Raw genomic sequence first — 17,044 nt, forward strand, 5'->3', positions numbered from 1 at the left:
TTGTTTTATTGATTTTTTCTATAGTTTTTCTGTTCTCTATTTCATTTATTTCTGCTCTGATTTTTATTATCTCCTTTCTTCGGCTGGTTTTGGGTTGTCTTTGTTCTTCTTTTTCTAGTTCCTTAAGGTGTGAAGTTAAGTGGTTTACTTCGGCTCTCTCTTGTTTGTTCATATAGGCCTGAAGTGATATGAGCTTTCCTCTTATTACTGCTTTTGCTGCATCCCAGAGATTCTGATATGTCGTATTTTCATTTTCATTTGTCTGTATATATCTTTTGATCTCTGTGCTTATTTCTTCTTTGACCCATTCATTTTTTAGAAGTATGTTGTTCAGTTTCCACATTTTTGTGGGTTTTTCCCCCTCTTTTTTGCAGTTGAATTCTAGTTTCAAGGCTTTATGATCAGAAAATATGCTTGGTACAATTTCAATTTTTCTAAATTTGCTGATATTGTCTTTGTGGCCCAACATATGGTCAATTCTTGAGAATGTTCCATGTACACTAGAGAAAAATGTATACTCTGTCGCTTTGGGATGAAGTGTCCTGTAGATGTCTATCATATCCAGGTGTTCTAGTATTTTGTTTAAGGCCACTATGTCTTTGTTGATTCTCTGTTTGGATGACCAATCTAGAGCCGTCAGCGATGTATTGAGGTCTCCAAGTATGATTGTATTTTTGTTAGTTTTTGTTTTAAGGTCAATAAGTAGCTGTCTTATACATTTTGGTGCTCCTTGGTTTGGTGCATATATATTAAGGATTGTTATGTCTTCTTGATTCAACTTCCCCTTAATCATTATGAAATGACCATTTTTGTCTCTGAGTACTTTTTCTGTCTTGTAGTCAGCATTATTAGATATGAGAATTGCTACACCTTCCTTGTTTTGGGTGTTGTTTGCTTGGAGTATTGTTTTCCAGCCTTTCACTTTGAATTTGTTTTTATCCTTGTTGCTTAGATGTGTTTCTTGTAGGCAGCATATAGTTGGGTTTTCTTTTTTAATCCATTCTGCTACTCTGTGTCTTTTTATTGGTAAGTTTAATCCATTTACATTTAGTGTAATTATTGACACTTGTGGGTTCCCTACTGCCATTTTATAAATTGCTTTCTGTTAGTTTTGTATCTAGTTTGATTCTTCTCTTTTGTTTTTCTATCATTTGTTTTTGTTTGTTTGTGTTCCATACTTCTTTCCTCTGTTGCTACCTTTTTTAAGTCAAGTGTTTTTGTGGTGTTTTTTTCAAGGGTGGTTACCATTAAGTAATGAAAAGTGTACCTACCATATTCATTGTAGTACCCTATCTTATAAGTATTTCTGCACTTCATCGTCCTTTGCTACTGTTAATCTTCATCCTCTTCCCCCTTTTTTTCCTTTGTTGTCACAGTTTAAGTTTGGTTTTATTGTGTTCTTGGTGGAGCTGTTACTTGTGGTGTTGTTTTCTTTTGTTCTTTGAATCTGGTTGGAAACCCCCCCTTAGTATTTCCTGGAGTGGGGGCTTTCTGTTGATAAATTCTCTCATCTTTTCTGTATTTGTGAATGTTTTTATATCTCCTTCATACTTGAAGGATAGCTTTGATGGGTATAGTATTCTTGGCTGAAAGTTCCTCTCTTTCAGGGCTTTAAATATTGGGGTCCACTCTCTTCTAGCTTGTAGAGTTTCTGCTGAGAAATCTGATGATAATCTAATAGGCCTTCCTTTATATGTTGTACTCTTCTTTTCCCTGGCTGCCTTGAGAATGTTTTCTTTGTCATTGGTTTGTGTCATCTTTATTATGATGTGCCTTGGAGTGGGTTTGTTGGGGTTAAGAAAACTTGGTGTTCTGTTTGCTTCTTGAATTTGAGGCTTTAGTTCTTTCCACAGGCTTGGGAAGTTCTCGTCTATTATTTGTTTGAGTATATTCTCCATTCCATTTTCTTTCTCTTCTCCCTCTGATATACCTATTATTCTTATGTTATTCTTTCTGATGGAGTCAGACAATTCCTGTAGGGCTTTCTCATTTTTTATTATTTTTGAGTCTCTTTCTTCTTCTCTCTGTTCTGCCTCAAGTTGTTTGTCTTCTATTTCACTAATCCTATCTTCAATCTGGGCTGTTCTATTAGCTAAGCTTGTTACCTCGTTTTTCAGCTCGTGAATTGAGTTTTTCATTTCTGTTTGATTTGTTTTTATAGTTTCAATTTCCTTGGTAATATATTCTTTGTGTTCATTGAGTTGTTTTCTGATCTCCCTATATTGCCTTTCTGTGTTTTCTTGTATATCTCTGAGTATTTTTAAGATTTCTATTTTAAATTCTCTGTCATTTAGCTCCAAGACTTCCAATATGTTAAGTCTTTTCTCCATAGATTTTTCCACATCTATTTGTGTTACCTCTCTTTCTTTTGTATCCATAATATTCGATTTCCTCTTTCTTATCGGCATCTGAGGGTGGTCTTGTTGATAGCACTAATTAGAATTAATAAAGAGTAAAAAGTAAAAAAAAAAAAAAAAAGGTAAAACACCCCACAAAAAAAAACAGTAATAATTTATTATTTCCCCCTTTTTTCTCTCTTCTCTTTCCCTCCTCTCCCCTCCTCAGGGAAATATCATGCCTATAATGGAGGGCCTGATTTGGGGTGAAGAGTTCAAGGGGCAAAAAAAAGGGAGTAGGGACCTACTAAATGCAAAAAAAAAAAAAAAAAAAAAAGGAAGAAAATCTTAGACAATCATAAGATGATTTGCTTGTAAGTGATGGTCAACTAAGAGATATAATGAGAGGGATAAGAGGGAACCAGAAAAAAGGACCAAAAAAGAATAATAAAGAAGAAAAAATAAAAATAATAAGTAAAAATCTGTTGTATTAAGTGGAGCGAAGACTAAATACAATGGAGACCTTGGGTTGAGAGGACCCAAAATGCCACAAAAATAAACAAACAAGAAAAAAAATAAAAACAAAAGCAAAAAAGAGAAATAAAGCCAGAAAAAAAGCCTTGAGTCCCAAATTAACTAATTTGTTCGTGATTGAGGATTATATGGGAGGAAAGTAAAATGAGAAAAGAAAAAACGAATAGAAAGGAAAAAATAAGAAAAAGAGAAAAACGAAGGAGAAATAAAATAGGAAGAGAAAAAAACAAAATAAAGCAAGACAAAAAAAAAAACAAAAGAGGAGAGAGTGAGAGTTAAGTGTTTTGGAGTATAACCTTAAAGGAGGGTGAGGATGAAGAAGAGAAATAAAATGCAACACTCATGGGTAGTGTAGTTCAAGAAAGGGGAAGCATAAGATGGGCAGAGAATAGAAGGACCGAGGTGGAGGAAATAAAGGCAATAAGATAGAAGAAACAAACAACAACAACAACAAAATTAGTGGATCAAGTTGTAAAGTCTGTGGATTTTTCTTGATTTTGAGAGGTTAACTTCTTCCTTTTTCTTTTCTCTCCCTCTTCCTGGTCGGTGACTCTGTACCCCAGGCTCTGCCCCTGTGTCACACTTAGGTAGGGATTTGCAATTGTTGGGATTCTATGGCAATGTCATATAATTGGCTTTAGTCTTGCTGGAAGTAAAGGCTTGTTGGTGTTTGCAGGGTCCAACGATGAGAGAGTTTGCTTTCCTGGATTCTCTCTCCTAGTCCCCCCTTTCTGAATTAGCAGCCTGGTGATCCAGCTATAAGGCTGCAACTGCTTCTGCCTGGGGAGTAAGAGGCTCAAAGAGCTGGGAAATCCCCACTCTATCCCTACTCAGTGCAAGGCTTTGGGAAAGGCTCTGAGAGTCAGGGCCTCCAGTGTAATCAGGTGGGGGTGGGAGTCAATTGTTGTCAAGGTGACTGTTCAGCGCCTATCATTTAGTTGGACTTCTCAACCCAGGCTTTCCACACTTTGTAGCCTGTTTTTGCAGGGAAGAAGAGGCACTAGTCTCTGCTTGCGACTAGTGTAGTATAGATCTTATTATCTGCCAAGTCCTTCTTGTTAGCGTTTATCCCTGAATATGGAGGCTCTATCAATCAGAAGTTGCCCCTGCCCCTTTAGCGAGAGGCACTAAAAAATATCACGCCTCTTGTCTTGGGTCGCTGAACTGAGAGAGATCTTATCAATTAGAACCGAGGGTGCGCAGATTTCATGGGTTAAGCTAATTTCAGTGATTGGGTCTCAGCTGTGCTTCCGAAGGTATTTTAGGCTGCCTGCGCGCGCCCCTCCCCCAAGGCTTGATTGTTAGCTTGAATGGCTGGGTGAGGTGCCCCACCCACGGAGAGAATCTCCCAAGCCTCTCCCGCTCGCCCCGCCACTGGCGGCTGGACCGCACCAGGCGCAGGATAATGGAGCCCCCTGGGTGTGCGGGCCAGCAGGGCGCCCTGGGCGCGTGGAATGCCCAAGGCACGCGCGCGAATGGGGCGCTTCGGGCACCGGTGGCCAGCGACCCCCACTCGCAGTGTGTGGGCCGCTGGGAACGTCAGCGGTGCTCAACCGGACCGGGCGCGCGCGCAGCCGCTCACGGCAGCTCGGGGCAGCTCGCGGCGGCAGCTCACGGCAGTTCGCGGTGGCGGCTCGCGGCGGCGGCTCGCGGCTCCCAAGTATGGGCTGACTCACCACAGGCGCACTTCCTCGCGGTTTGAAAGACCGTCCCTGTGGTAGATTCCTCCACACCCTCGTCTCTCAGATTCAAGTGATAACAGTCCTTTCGCTATCAGTTTGTGTGGAACTCCGGAATGCTCCGAGGATAAATTTTTCTGTTTCTAGTTGATAAATTTGTTGTGATTTAGGGGAGAGCTGTCGGACGCGCTGCTCACGGCGCCATTTCCGTGACGTCACCTCCACTTTTAAGAATATTTTTATAGTTAATGTAAGAGCCCAATTTTTTAAAAAAGTCTGATTCACAAACACTGGTGATGTTAATAGCCTATATTAAGGAAGAATTTCCCTGGTGGCTGAGTGTAGTTTAAAATTGACTTTAAGGTCTTTCGATGAATCTTTTACATGTCTTTAAAAATAGATTAAATAAAACTTCATTAAATAAATGAATAAAGTAGCTGGTGATGAAGAATAAATTAGACAAGATTCCTACTTGACAGAGGTAACAATATTATCAAGTATGCCCATAAGTGATCAGGGATTTATCTGGGACAAGGGTCAAACCTTATTAGCAGCTGCCAAATTCTGGGCATACTTTTATTAATTCACTTGAACATCAGTTTTTATAAAGTCTTTGTAAGTATTTACCTAATTTTTTAAGTTGAACTATAGCAGTTAGTGGCCTTGAGGTCATACTGTCATATTATCTATGGAAGTGTATATCTTTGTGCACCTATGGTGTGCTCTAGCCACTTTCTTTGGAGTAGCTTTCACCAGACTAATTAGGAATTAGGAATAAGAGATCATTTATTAACATTTGTGTGTGTGTGTGCGTGTGATGTGAAAATGGATATGATGGTGGTAGTTTGAAACGTCCAAACACCTTCTTTCATAATTCTGCTTTGTTAAGTTCACTTATTATTTTGCAATTAAATATCTCTCTGAGTGCTTTCTACAATGTGTTAGATCTTATCTTGCTGGTTAAAATTATTGATAAATCCTTACAGTGAAAAATTCCTTCCTTATCCAAATAAAAGCCTTGTATATCCTGAGGACTTCATTCTGTGTGAACGATTATTGGTTTAATAATTAGTCTGGGAACTAATGTGAGATAAAAAGCAGCCATTCAGTTTAAGACCCATTTCCACCTCTGATCTCCCATCTAAACAAATACTTTACCCTTCAGTGACTGTTCTCTCATAAATAAGACCAAAGATTTTAAAATGTTGGTTTATAACGGTTATTTCTGAAAAACTTGGGACTCCCAATTAAAAAATATAATTTTTGGCCCTTGCCCTAGACTACTGAATCAGAATAAAAGCGAATGTGACGTTACTTTACTTTAAATCTTCTTATCTGATTCTTAGAGTCTTGCTGTCATACGGATGTATTCAATTATTCTCCTTCAGAAGAATAAGTAGGCTGTGTACAGTTTGGCGTTAGTTTCATTAAACCTTCTTTTCTACATATTTTGGCATGCTTTCAAAGTAATGTGTATTTTTGGGTGGACTAGGAGCTTTATTTATTTCATTTAAACTATATTCTCAGGATAATAGCCTTCTAAAAGCATGTTATATATGCAAAGTGATTATTATTTTAGTCAAAATTTCACCGTTCATAAGCGTAAATATTGAATCGTAGAACTAAGGGGGTGCCTCTAAAGAGCCTTTCATCAAGCCTCCTGTCTATAATTATGTGGATGTCTAAAGCATCCAGAGGATAGTTCCTTCAAATACTGACAAATAAATAATCAAGAAGCTCATTTAGTAGTTCATTACAGAGTTTCAATCACTGTAATAGTCAATAAATTCTTCTTCACAAAAATGCACGTCACCTCTACTTATTAACCCAAGTATTTTTCTTCTTGTTCAAACCTCCAAGTATATAACTGAAAACAGCTTAACATTAAAACCATTTCATTGAAGTCTTACCTACTTGATGGACATGATGTATAGCCATGACTCGGTTTGTCAAAATTCAGTCAATAAACAGTGATAATATAGGCAAGCTAGCGAGTGTGGGCCACTGAATACTAATTGAAATAGAATGAAATAAAAGTAAAATTAATTTGCTTTAAAATGTGTTTATCAATGGAATGAGGGGATTCCCAGGACACTGTTTTATGTAGATAGCTGCTGAGTGAGAGGAACAGTTTTCTGATGTTCTCATACTGACCTGAAATTTTTGTCTTCAAAATCAGCCAAGCAAAGCCAAGCCAAGCCAAGCCAAAAAAAAAAAAAAAAAAAAAATCAGTCAAGCAATATTTCCCACTCTAGGTTTTTTCCCTTCCAAATCTTCCTACCTGCTTGCATATTAACTTTGTTTGTTTGATCTCCCGATTAGTGATAGAGGACTTTAACAACAGAAATAGGAAATTAAAGCAAGAGGTGAGTCAGTGTGATTCAGTTTCAGACGAGGCATAATCAGTTGTCAGTCAATCAAAATGGTGTAAATAAACTGGAGTGTGTCCCATTTTTTACCAGATGGAATAATAGCCCTCAACTCTTACTGCCTATTGGAATCACCTGGGGAGTTTATTAAGCATATGAAATCATAGAACATTGCTGGTAATTCTGATTTAATAGAAAGTAGGTGATTCCCAGGTATTTTTCTTCAAGTACTCTATATACTTACTGCTACTCCAAATGAGGTCTGTGGACCAGAAGGCAGAGGAATTACCTGGGAACTTATTAGAATAAAACAATCTTGCTTCCCACTGATAGTGACTAAAATCCGAATCTCCACTGAGGCAAGAATACCCATGTTAAAGTTTGAAATCACCCTGATTAGATGATCTATTGCGTAGCCTGTGTCAGAACCAATGCACAGAGAAAGGGAAGAGAGCCAGAAGGCACTGGGCGTGAGAAGAGGGAGGATATGAAAAAGGAAGAAAGAGGCAGGAGAGAAGAAAAGTGGCATAAGAAGACGCTTATAAAGACTGCCTGGATTTAGCCCTATTTTTTTTTTTTTTTTTTAACTGGGAAGAGGTCTTTGGTTTTGATCTCAGTGCTCCGTTTTGCCTCATTTATAAATGTTCTCTAACGTCTTTGTAACTCACAGAAAGCAGCAATACATGTGTGATTAGTAAATTGCCAAAGTTCTTTAAAAAGGATAAATTTGTTCACAGCTAGTAACGTTAAAGGAGGTCATTTTATATGTAAAGAAGAAATTAGTGAGATACTGATAGGATAAGCTAATTACAAGTACTTTATTCTTATTATTATTTTAATGCTATTCTGTCAGCAGTATCTCCTTATGTGGATTACTTGGTTTCTTAAACTTTACTCATTTGATTCTTATGGTTATTTTAAATGTGTCCCCATTCACAATTTCAAGTTCAATGGCCCTAACATAATAAACATTTAACTTCCCAGGTTTTACCTTTTGTATCACACAATCACAGTTAGTGATTACCACCAATGAAGAAGCTAGGCTAATTAATATTTGACCCAAATAATTTAATGTACCCAATGAAGCAATTTATAAAGGATACTAAATACAGGGGAAAATGCTAATGAAATAATAATATTCAAGCAAGGATAAAAATTAATATAACCAAAGCAATTAAAAGTTAATGTTCCCATGGAGGCTAAATGAGTTATTCATTGATTTCAGGAACTATTTTTTGTTTTGTATTTCCATCATAATGAAATATGAGTATAGTTTGATGTGTTTATTTCATAGTAAGTAATGTTTATTAGTCAACAAATGCCATTAAATGGATTGTACAGAATGATTTTACATAAAATCTTACATAAAAATATAAGAAAATTTTTCTTAACCATGGCATAACCCTGTTTAGAGATTAAGCATTTTTTTTTTTGCTTACTTATATTATTATCTATCAAGCAAACACTTCTAAAATATGTTTCATACTTACTGAACTTTCACTTGGAATTAAGGCATGTAAAAACCATGATGGCAAAAAGTGCTAATTTTTTTGTTGAATGTATCTTACTTTTTATTTTTAAAGTTAATTATAAATTGTTTTAGAAGCAAATCCCAGAATTGTCTTTTAATTTTTTTTTTTTTCCCTGTGGGTAAGACAGAGAGAGTCACAGAGAGGGACAGACAGACAGGAAGGGAGAGAGATGAGAAACATCAACTCTTCATTGCAGTTCCCTAGCTGTTCATTGATTGATCTCCCATATGTGCCTTGATGGGGGGGGGGGCTACAGCAGACCAAGTGACCCCTTGCTAGAGGCAGCGACATTGGGCTCAAGCTGGTGAGCCTTGCTCAAACCAGACAAGCTCGTGCTCAAGCTGGCGACCTCGGGGTCTTGAACCCAGGTCCTCCACATCCCAGTCCGATGTTCCATCCACTGCGCCTCTGACTGGTCAGGCCCATAATTGTCTTTTAATAAATTAAATCAATACTTTTAGGAAATCTTACCTTTTGCGACAGCATGAATAAACCTGTAGAACATTATGCTAAGTGAAATAAACCAGTGAGAGAAAGACAAATAGGATATGATTTCACTCATAAGTGCAGGCTGACTACTTTCAGGAGAGGAGGGTGGGCTGAGGGATGTGGAGAGTTTGAGCAAGGAAAGAAAAAAAGAATTTACGGACACAGAAAACTGTTTGATGCTTGTGGGGGATGGGATAAGGTCAAGCAGGGTACAGGGGGGATAAATAGAGACAGAGAAGACTTGATTTGGGGGAGAGGAGAACACACAATGCAGTGTACAGAGATGTGTTGTAGAATTGGGCACCTGAAACCTGTGTAATTATGTTAACCAGTGTCACCCAATAAATTCAATTACAGATTTTAAAAGTATGACCTAGAAGGATATTTTTTTGCATGTTGCTCAAGTGGAATGGTATTAAGATCAAAGTGTCCTGAAAAAATATATGTGGTCACTATATAAAAAAGTAGCTTTTTTGAAAAATTTAAAGTCAATTCATACATATGATTTAATTATTTAAAGTACATGTTTTAAAAGTTTCACAGGCCCTGGCCGGTTGGCTCAGCGGTAGAGCGTCGGCCTGGCGTGCGGGGGACCCGGGTTCGATTCCCGGCCAGGGCACATAGGAGAAGCGCCCATTTGCTTCTTCACCCCCCCCTCCTTCCTCTCTGTCTCTCTCTTCCCCTCCCGCAGCCAAGGCTCCGGGGCAGAGCCTCGCCCACGGAGGGGCAGAGCGTCGCCCCTGGTGGGCGTGCCGGGTGCATCCCGGTCGGACGCATGCGGGAGTCTGTCTGACTGTCTCTCCCCGTTTCCAGCTTCAGAAAAATACAAAAAAAATTAAAAAAAGTTTCACAGTATAATAATTATTATAGAACATAGGGCTGTACTGTTAGATTATGTTCATAACATATTTTTATATTTATCATACATAGTGGACTCAATGAAAGAAATTATTTTAATATGAATATTTAATAAATAATTTAAAAATAAATTTATAATTATCTATAAATATATCTACACTAATTTCCGCATTTTGTAGGAAACACCAAAGTATATAAAGAGAAAAAGGCACGGTTGGCTCAGCGGTAGAGTGTCGGCCTGGCGTGCGGGGGACCCGGGTTCGATTCCCAGCCAGGGCACATAGGAGAAGCGCCCATTTGCTTCTCCACCCCCGCCCCCCTCCTTCCTCTCTGTCTCTCTCTTCCCCTCCCGCAGCCAAGGCTCCATTGGAGCAGAGATGGCCCAGGCGCTGGGGATGGCTCCTTGGCCTCCGCCCCAGGCGCTAGAGTGGCTCTGGTCGCGGCAGAGCGACGCCCCAGGTTGGGCAGAGCATCGGCCCCTGGTGGGCAGAGCGTCGCCCCTGGTGGGCGTGCCGGGTGGATCCTGGTCGGGCGCATGCGGGAGTCTGACTGTCTCTCCCCGTTTCCAGCTTCAGAAAAATACAAAAAAAAAAAAAAAAAAGAGAAAAAGGCATTTTGTAAAGTTACATTTAATCACCATGGAGTTAAAAATAGAAGTTTACACTTCAGTGTACAGGGCAGGTGAAAAATCTGACGAGACCTACAGGATGTGATCGCTGACACTGTGTGCTGTTTTCCAGCCGAGCACTCCTGTCCACTAAGAGCAAACAGACTATCTTCTGGTAACACTTGTGTCAAATCTAGTGATTTGTTTACTTAACAGCTATTTGCCAATTTTATGAGCAGCTCTTGGTATGTCACAAAAATTGTCTTAAATTTAAAAGAAGAATTTTATTTGAATCTATTTTTTTTTCAAAGATATCTACCAGAAGGGTTTTCTCTATATGGCATGATTTACTAACTTGGACATCTAAATAAATATAGCACTTGGGTAAAATTTAGGAACATTAACGTAAGTACAATGTATGACTATGAAGAGTTAATAAGAGGATATAATTTACTTGGTTGTATTTCATATATAATATAGAAGTAGTATATATGAAGTATCAATAAAAACTACATAGAAGCCAGGTAGACACTGGAATCCACCAGAGAACAAAGTATAATGAATGAGTTGTAAAACATGTTAGATTATGATCGATGCTTTAATAAAGATACACGAAAGAAAGAAAGGGAAGAAGAAAGAGAGGAAAAAGAGAAAGAGTGAGAGAGAGGGAAGAAGAGGGTCCAACGGTCCATCAAGAATCAATGGTTTGGTCCTGACCTGTGGTGGTGCAGTGGATAAAGCATTGACCTGGAAATGCTGAGGTCGCTGGTTCGAAACCCTGGGCTTGCCTGGTCAAGGCACATATGGGAGTTGATGCTTCCAGCTCCTCCCCCCCCCTTCTCTCTCTGTCTCTCCTTTCTCTCTCTCTGTCTCTCCCTCTCCTCTCTGAAAAAATGAATAAATAAAAAAAAAATTAAAAAAAAAAAGAATCAATGGTTTGGCCTGACCAGGCGGTGGCGCAGTGGATAGAGCATTGGACTGGGATGTGGAGGACCCAGGTTCGAGACCCCCGAGGTCACCAGCTTGAGCGTGGGCTCATCTGGTCTGAGCAAAGCTCACCAGCTTGGACCTAAGGTTGCTGGCTCGGGCAGGGGGTTACTCAGTCTGCTGAAGGCCCATGGTCAAGGCACATATGAGAAAGCAATCAATGAACAACTAAGGTGTCGCATTGATTGACGCTTCTCATCTCTCCGTTCCTGTCTGTCTGTCCCTATCTGTCCCTCTCTCTGACTCTCACTCTGTCTCTGTAAAAAAAAAAAAAAAAAAAAAAGGAATCAATGGTTTGGGAAGGATTCAGTATTAGTTAGGGCTAGACTTCATTGAGAAGGTGAGATTTTAGCCAAGACTTAAAACAGGTAAAGGGAAAGGCCCAGTTAACTTATTTTGTAGGATTTTATTCTGGAATACCTACAGAAGAAATGATTTATTTCAAAATTTAGTGTTATACAAGTTGCAAATACAAAATATGCCCTCACAAATCCAGACCTAAATTTTTGTTTTTCTCATATTTTCTATAAGCTTTGGCTCAGAAGTATCATGTAACTTTATTTTTACAAAATAAAAACAAAACAGAGGGGGAGTCCAAGTATATTTTTAGTTTGAACTCTATTTGATATATTTATTGATTGTACTACATAGAGAAGAATATAATCATGTCCTTTCATGTCCAGTGGAAAGATATAGCTCATATTTAAACATTATATTTTTATGAATATTATCATTATGTTCTATTAAAAACTATCCAAGTGAAAATATGGACTTGTGAAATAATCAATGGCATAATTTGAGGAGTGCCTAAATCTAATAATAGATCTTAACAACAATAATAAGTTATTTGCAAGTTGATATTCTCTGTTTCTCAATATTTTAATATTTGTCTATTTATATTTTTTAATGCCCTACCTCTTTAACTCTCTACATGTTGACTTTTCATCTGATGAGGGCATTAAGCTTTAAGTAACAGTACTTTGAGTTGGTTAAAATGATTTGTTTATTTACTCAGAGGAGATATTTATTTATTGTGCATTAAGTGCCAAAACTGTACTGAGTCACCAAAGATACAATTTGAATATGAAAATATGCTGCAATAAATTACACTAATAGTTTAGTAGGGGGACCAAACATTGAAAAATAAATACAATGTATTACGACAAATGCAATATTAATATCTAACAATGCTGAACACTAGGAATAAGGGACATGTTAAGCACTTTATAACTGTTCCTGTATCTTCAATCCCGTTAGATAGGCACCTAAACAAACTCCATTGTAAAATCGTAAAGTGAAAGCCAGAGTGGTTATAGGACTGGCCATAACACCAGGGCAAGGCTTGAATATGAGCCGAAGCTTTCAGACCTTGACTGTTCTATCAACTTGACAGACTTAACATCGCCTGGAGATGAGTCTGGAAAGGTTTCAGAGTAAAATGGCTCTTTGGCTGGATATTCTTGCTGAGTATTTGATAAACAAAGAAACAGGAAGGGATCTGAGCATGAGGGAATGTGTTGTAGAAAGGCAATGAGAACCACAGTTGCATACAGTACCTGGAATGAGAAATCACAGTGAGGTTTCTGGGGGGCTGGATGTGAGACGCACAGGAAGTAGTGGGAGATACCAGTAGAGCTAGAGACGGTGGTCAGCTGATGAAGGACTTTTTTCTCTCGCTAAGGGTTTATTCCTTTAGGGTAAGGATGGCAAGTAAGTTTGATACTGTGAAACAACACTGATTCATGTAGATAGCGTCTTACATATTTCCAGTCATTGCTCTAAGAATAGCATGTAGGAGTAATTGGAATCCGAGAGAACTTGTTAGAAAGCATGTGATAATTTAGAGATAAGTTTCAGAACGAAGTTGGAGTAGAAAGAAAAGACCATAATGCAGAATATTTATTGCTATCTCTTGGTAATTTTGTTAGGTGTGTGAAGTGATAGTAAGGGAAGTTACACCAAGGAAATGGTTATTGTAAGGCTCAGCTTTTCTCAGTTATTCCGAATCTCCTCAGAAATTTCACTTGGTAGCTTTGATTGAGGCTTAATATCTATCTTCCGCAGTGACAAGGACAGTGTGTGCAGAACAATGTGATGGCAGGTGCTACGGACCCTATGTCAGTGACTGCTGTCATCGAGAATGTGCTGGCGGCTGCTCAGGACCTAAGGACACCGACTGCTTTGTAAGTCTGGGAGCTTTTCTGTTCATTCTCCTGGCTTCCCTTCCCACCTAGTTAGACTCAGGCACATGGTTAGACTCAGGCACATTGAATCTTTAACATCTTATTTTAAAAGATCTAATTTAATCATTTTAGGATTATGAAAGATTCTCTGCCTTCCCAGAAGTCATGCATTCACTGGATTAACTACTGACTAACTAGGATTGTTCTTTATATCTTTCTGTCATAATTTATGTTACCAGTGAGATTTATTAAAGTATATGTAGGAGAGTATGCCGAAATATCTTTTAAAGACTAATAGTATTCTTCCAAAATTTACCGTAATTGCTTGTTTATGTTGTTGCAATATTGAGTCTTTTGAGGAAGGAACTTGCATTTCATTTTTTAAAATATGAATTTAAGGTAATAGCAGATAAATTTATAAATTTAACTATTTTTAGTTCATGTTATTAACCAACTAGTATTATTCAAAATTTATAAGGTTACAAACACACACTCAAAGCAATTTATATGTTCATCAGTGTGATTTTTATTTTAGAAGAGGACACTTTTACTTCCTTAAAATGAACACTTATCACTTGTTGGGGACACTGTTAATGATATTTTTATATGTCTGATACAGTTTTTCTGTTCATTTGAATACATAAAAGCATTTCTGTGAGCTATAGTTAATGCAAGTTTATACATACAGAACATTAGTTTCATTTTAAGCTAAAAATCATAAAGTAAGTTGTTTTTGTTGTTAAAAATAAACTTAGGAGTTGATTTTTTGTTACCCCTTCTCAAATAACCAGAGAATACACATATCTATTAAGAATTGAGTATTTTTTCTTTCAAATTGGCACTTAATTCTGGAAAAAAGTAAAATATAAATTAAGGCTCTTAGAATAAGTCATATGTGAATTTCTTAATGTCAGAAGAAATTTAACTTATCTATCCTGATTCTATAGTGAATAAAAATATGTATTGCAAAAATGAGTAGTATAGAAGAAGAAAAGAATATTAAAATGTTAAATATTTAGGGCAGCTTCTCAGCAGGACTTGGTCTGAGACATTTTTCTTTGCATATCTCCACACATGGATTAGAAATGGGATTTGGAGTATGCTGAACAGGCATTGTTTTAACAATTCCAAATCAGGAACAGCAATCAACAGCAATAATAGCCATAATTTTCACTACATTTTTTCATGTTTCTTCTATCACAATAAGCAGTATGCTGAGTGGGCTTCAGATTTTCATGTCATTATTATATGGGGTGGTCCCATGATTCCACTTTGGCATTTGGTACAGAATGTTTAAGAATGCCAGATCATGGCCTTGGTATAAGTTACATTGTTTTGTCTGGAAGGTAAATGTATTTGACTCCTCTAGTTTATGGTCCTTTGTTGACAAGCAATCTGTGTACAGCACAGCATATAGTATGTTAGCAAAGCAATTATGAGGACACGTGAAATTTTATAGCTATAAATTAAAACTTACTGAGTTTTTGAGATTGGTTTTTAATAGATTCTTCTGGGAAAGTGTCATCTCTATGAATAATGTGTCATTGGTGATTCTTGTTCTGATTATGCATCTAGTAGACCATCATCAGGGAATTGTCATGTTTGTGATCAAGTGCTTGCTAAAACAACAATTGATGAAGAAAATATTTTGAAGAAACAATAAATTCATGCTTATTAATAACCATATGCACAACTTATGAGGACTACAAAATACTACTTGAATTCACATTAGCTTGCCTTGCAAGTCCTAAATTATTTCTATGAAAGTTTAATATTTTTAATTAAGAAAATTATTTCATCCATTCTTGTTAATCATGTTTTTATGTACTTATACATATGTTGTATTTTTATAATGAATACCTCACTGTCAGGTTTTTAATACTCAAAGTAGGCCATGGCAGGTTAGCTCATTTGATTAGAATATTATCCTGAAACACCAAGATTATGAATTTGATTCTCGATCTGGGTACATATGGGAAGCCACTAGTGAATGCAAAACTAATTTGAACAACACACGAATGTTTCTCTCTCTCGCTCTCTCTTTCTCTCTCTCTCTCCCTCTTCCACTCCCCCCTTACTCTCTCTGTCTCTGTAAAATAAATCAATAAGAAAATATTTATAATTCGTTTCAGAGACATTTGAACAATTTAACAAATTAAGGTTTTAATACAAATATATGACAGTGGAAATAAATTGTTTTACTTGAATTGCTAGCTTTTACTAAATTGTGTGACATTATGAAAAAGAAATGGTACCATATTATTTCTAAGTATAGCTACTTCTTTACATATTGGCATTACACACCCTACATTTACTCCTTGATTAGTCACCTGCCAGAGCCTTTTCTTTGAGTCTAGTTTTAATGGCCATGACATGTTTTTTCACTCTTCAGTGAACATAAATGTCACTTAAGACACTGAACTCTCCAAACACCAGCTTTCAGAAAAGTCTGCCCTGTAGAATGGAGGATTTAGTTATTAGTGCTAGACTCTTAAGATTCAACTTAAACCCTTGAATAAGAGTGAGCCTAAATGATTTTTCACTATGTACTAACTTTAAAAATTAAAACCAATTCTCAATTTAGTAATTAGTAGATACTAAGCAATTTGAACATTAGTAAGTATAGATGGTATTATTTACTGACCTTGGGAAATCAGTTTGGTAAAATTGTAGATGTCCCAAGCCAATTTAAAGTTAAGCGCTAATGACTATAACATTATGAAATTTTGCAGCTTTTGTGAAATTGACATATACATAGTAATGAACACAAACTTCTCTAAAAACCGTTATATTAGTGTTCCTTTAACAAGTATCATTAAGATATTTTTAAATGAAATGAATATTTGCTTTGTTACAGGCCTGCATGAATTTCAATGACAGCGGAGCTTGTGTTACTCAGTGTCCCCAAACTTTTGTCTACAATCCAACTACCTTTCAATTGGAGCATAACTTCAATGCAAAGTACACATATGGAGCATTTTGTGTTAAGAAATGCCCACGTAAGTAACAGGATAAGAACAGCCAAATTAATTAGATCAGTATTTAAAAACAAAAGAATTTTAGGTAAATTTATTATAAGCAGAAACTTGTAATAATATCATGAATTATTCAGGAATGGTTACTATCACTATCATTTCACAAGTAAAGATATTTAACTAAAAAATAAATAAAGTGATGAGTCCAAAGGCTCATAAAAGGAATTGTAATGTCTGAGGTTAGAGTGTAGTCTCATTGACTTTCAAATGTATTATTTTCACTATATTGCCTTGTTTTTGCACATGATGCTGTTTCTCAGAGAAAAGGGGTCTGTTTTGTGGCAACAAACTACAAAATGAATGAAGTATGATTCTAATGCCAATGAATTTTTACCTAAAGTTATTTCTGAACACTTATTTGTAATAGACTATAAGGCATTATAGTTTTAATAACAAATTGAATAGTAAACAATAACAATAAATATAGTTGGAATA

General features: G+C 36.9%; 1 protein-coding gene across 5 annotated transcripts in view; it reads left to right on the forward strand.

Moving 5' to 3' along the window:
• Nucleotides 1-17,044, forward strand: part of ERBB4 (erb-b2 receptor tyrosine kinase 4) — a 1,148,959-nt gene that overhangs the window by 800,026 nt on the left and 331,889 nt on the right. For all 5 annotated transcript variants that reach the window (XM_066278878.1, XM_066278881.1, XM_066278877.1 and 2 more), the window contains exons 6-7: nucleotides 13,456-13,574; nucleotides 16,432-16,573. In XM_066278878.1, the coding sequence (XP_066134975.1) occupies nucleotides 13,456-13,574; nucleotides 16,432-16,573 (261 nt within the window). The remainder of the gene's footprint in view (nucleotides 1-13,455; nucleotides 13,575-16,431; nucleotides 16,574-17,044) is intronic.

This window comes from Saccopteryx bilineata, chromosome 5, assembly GCF_036850765.1.
Source record: "Saccopteryx bilineata isolate mSacBil1 chromosome 5, mSacBil1_pri_phased_curated, whole genome shotgun sequence".
NCBI classification, from domain to species: Eukaryota; Metazoa; Chordata; class Mammalia; order Chiroptera; family Emballonuridae; genus Saccopteryx; species Saccopteryx bilineata.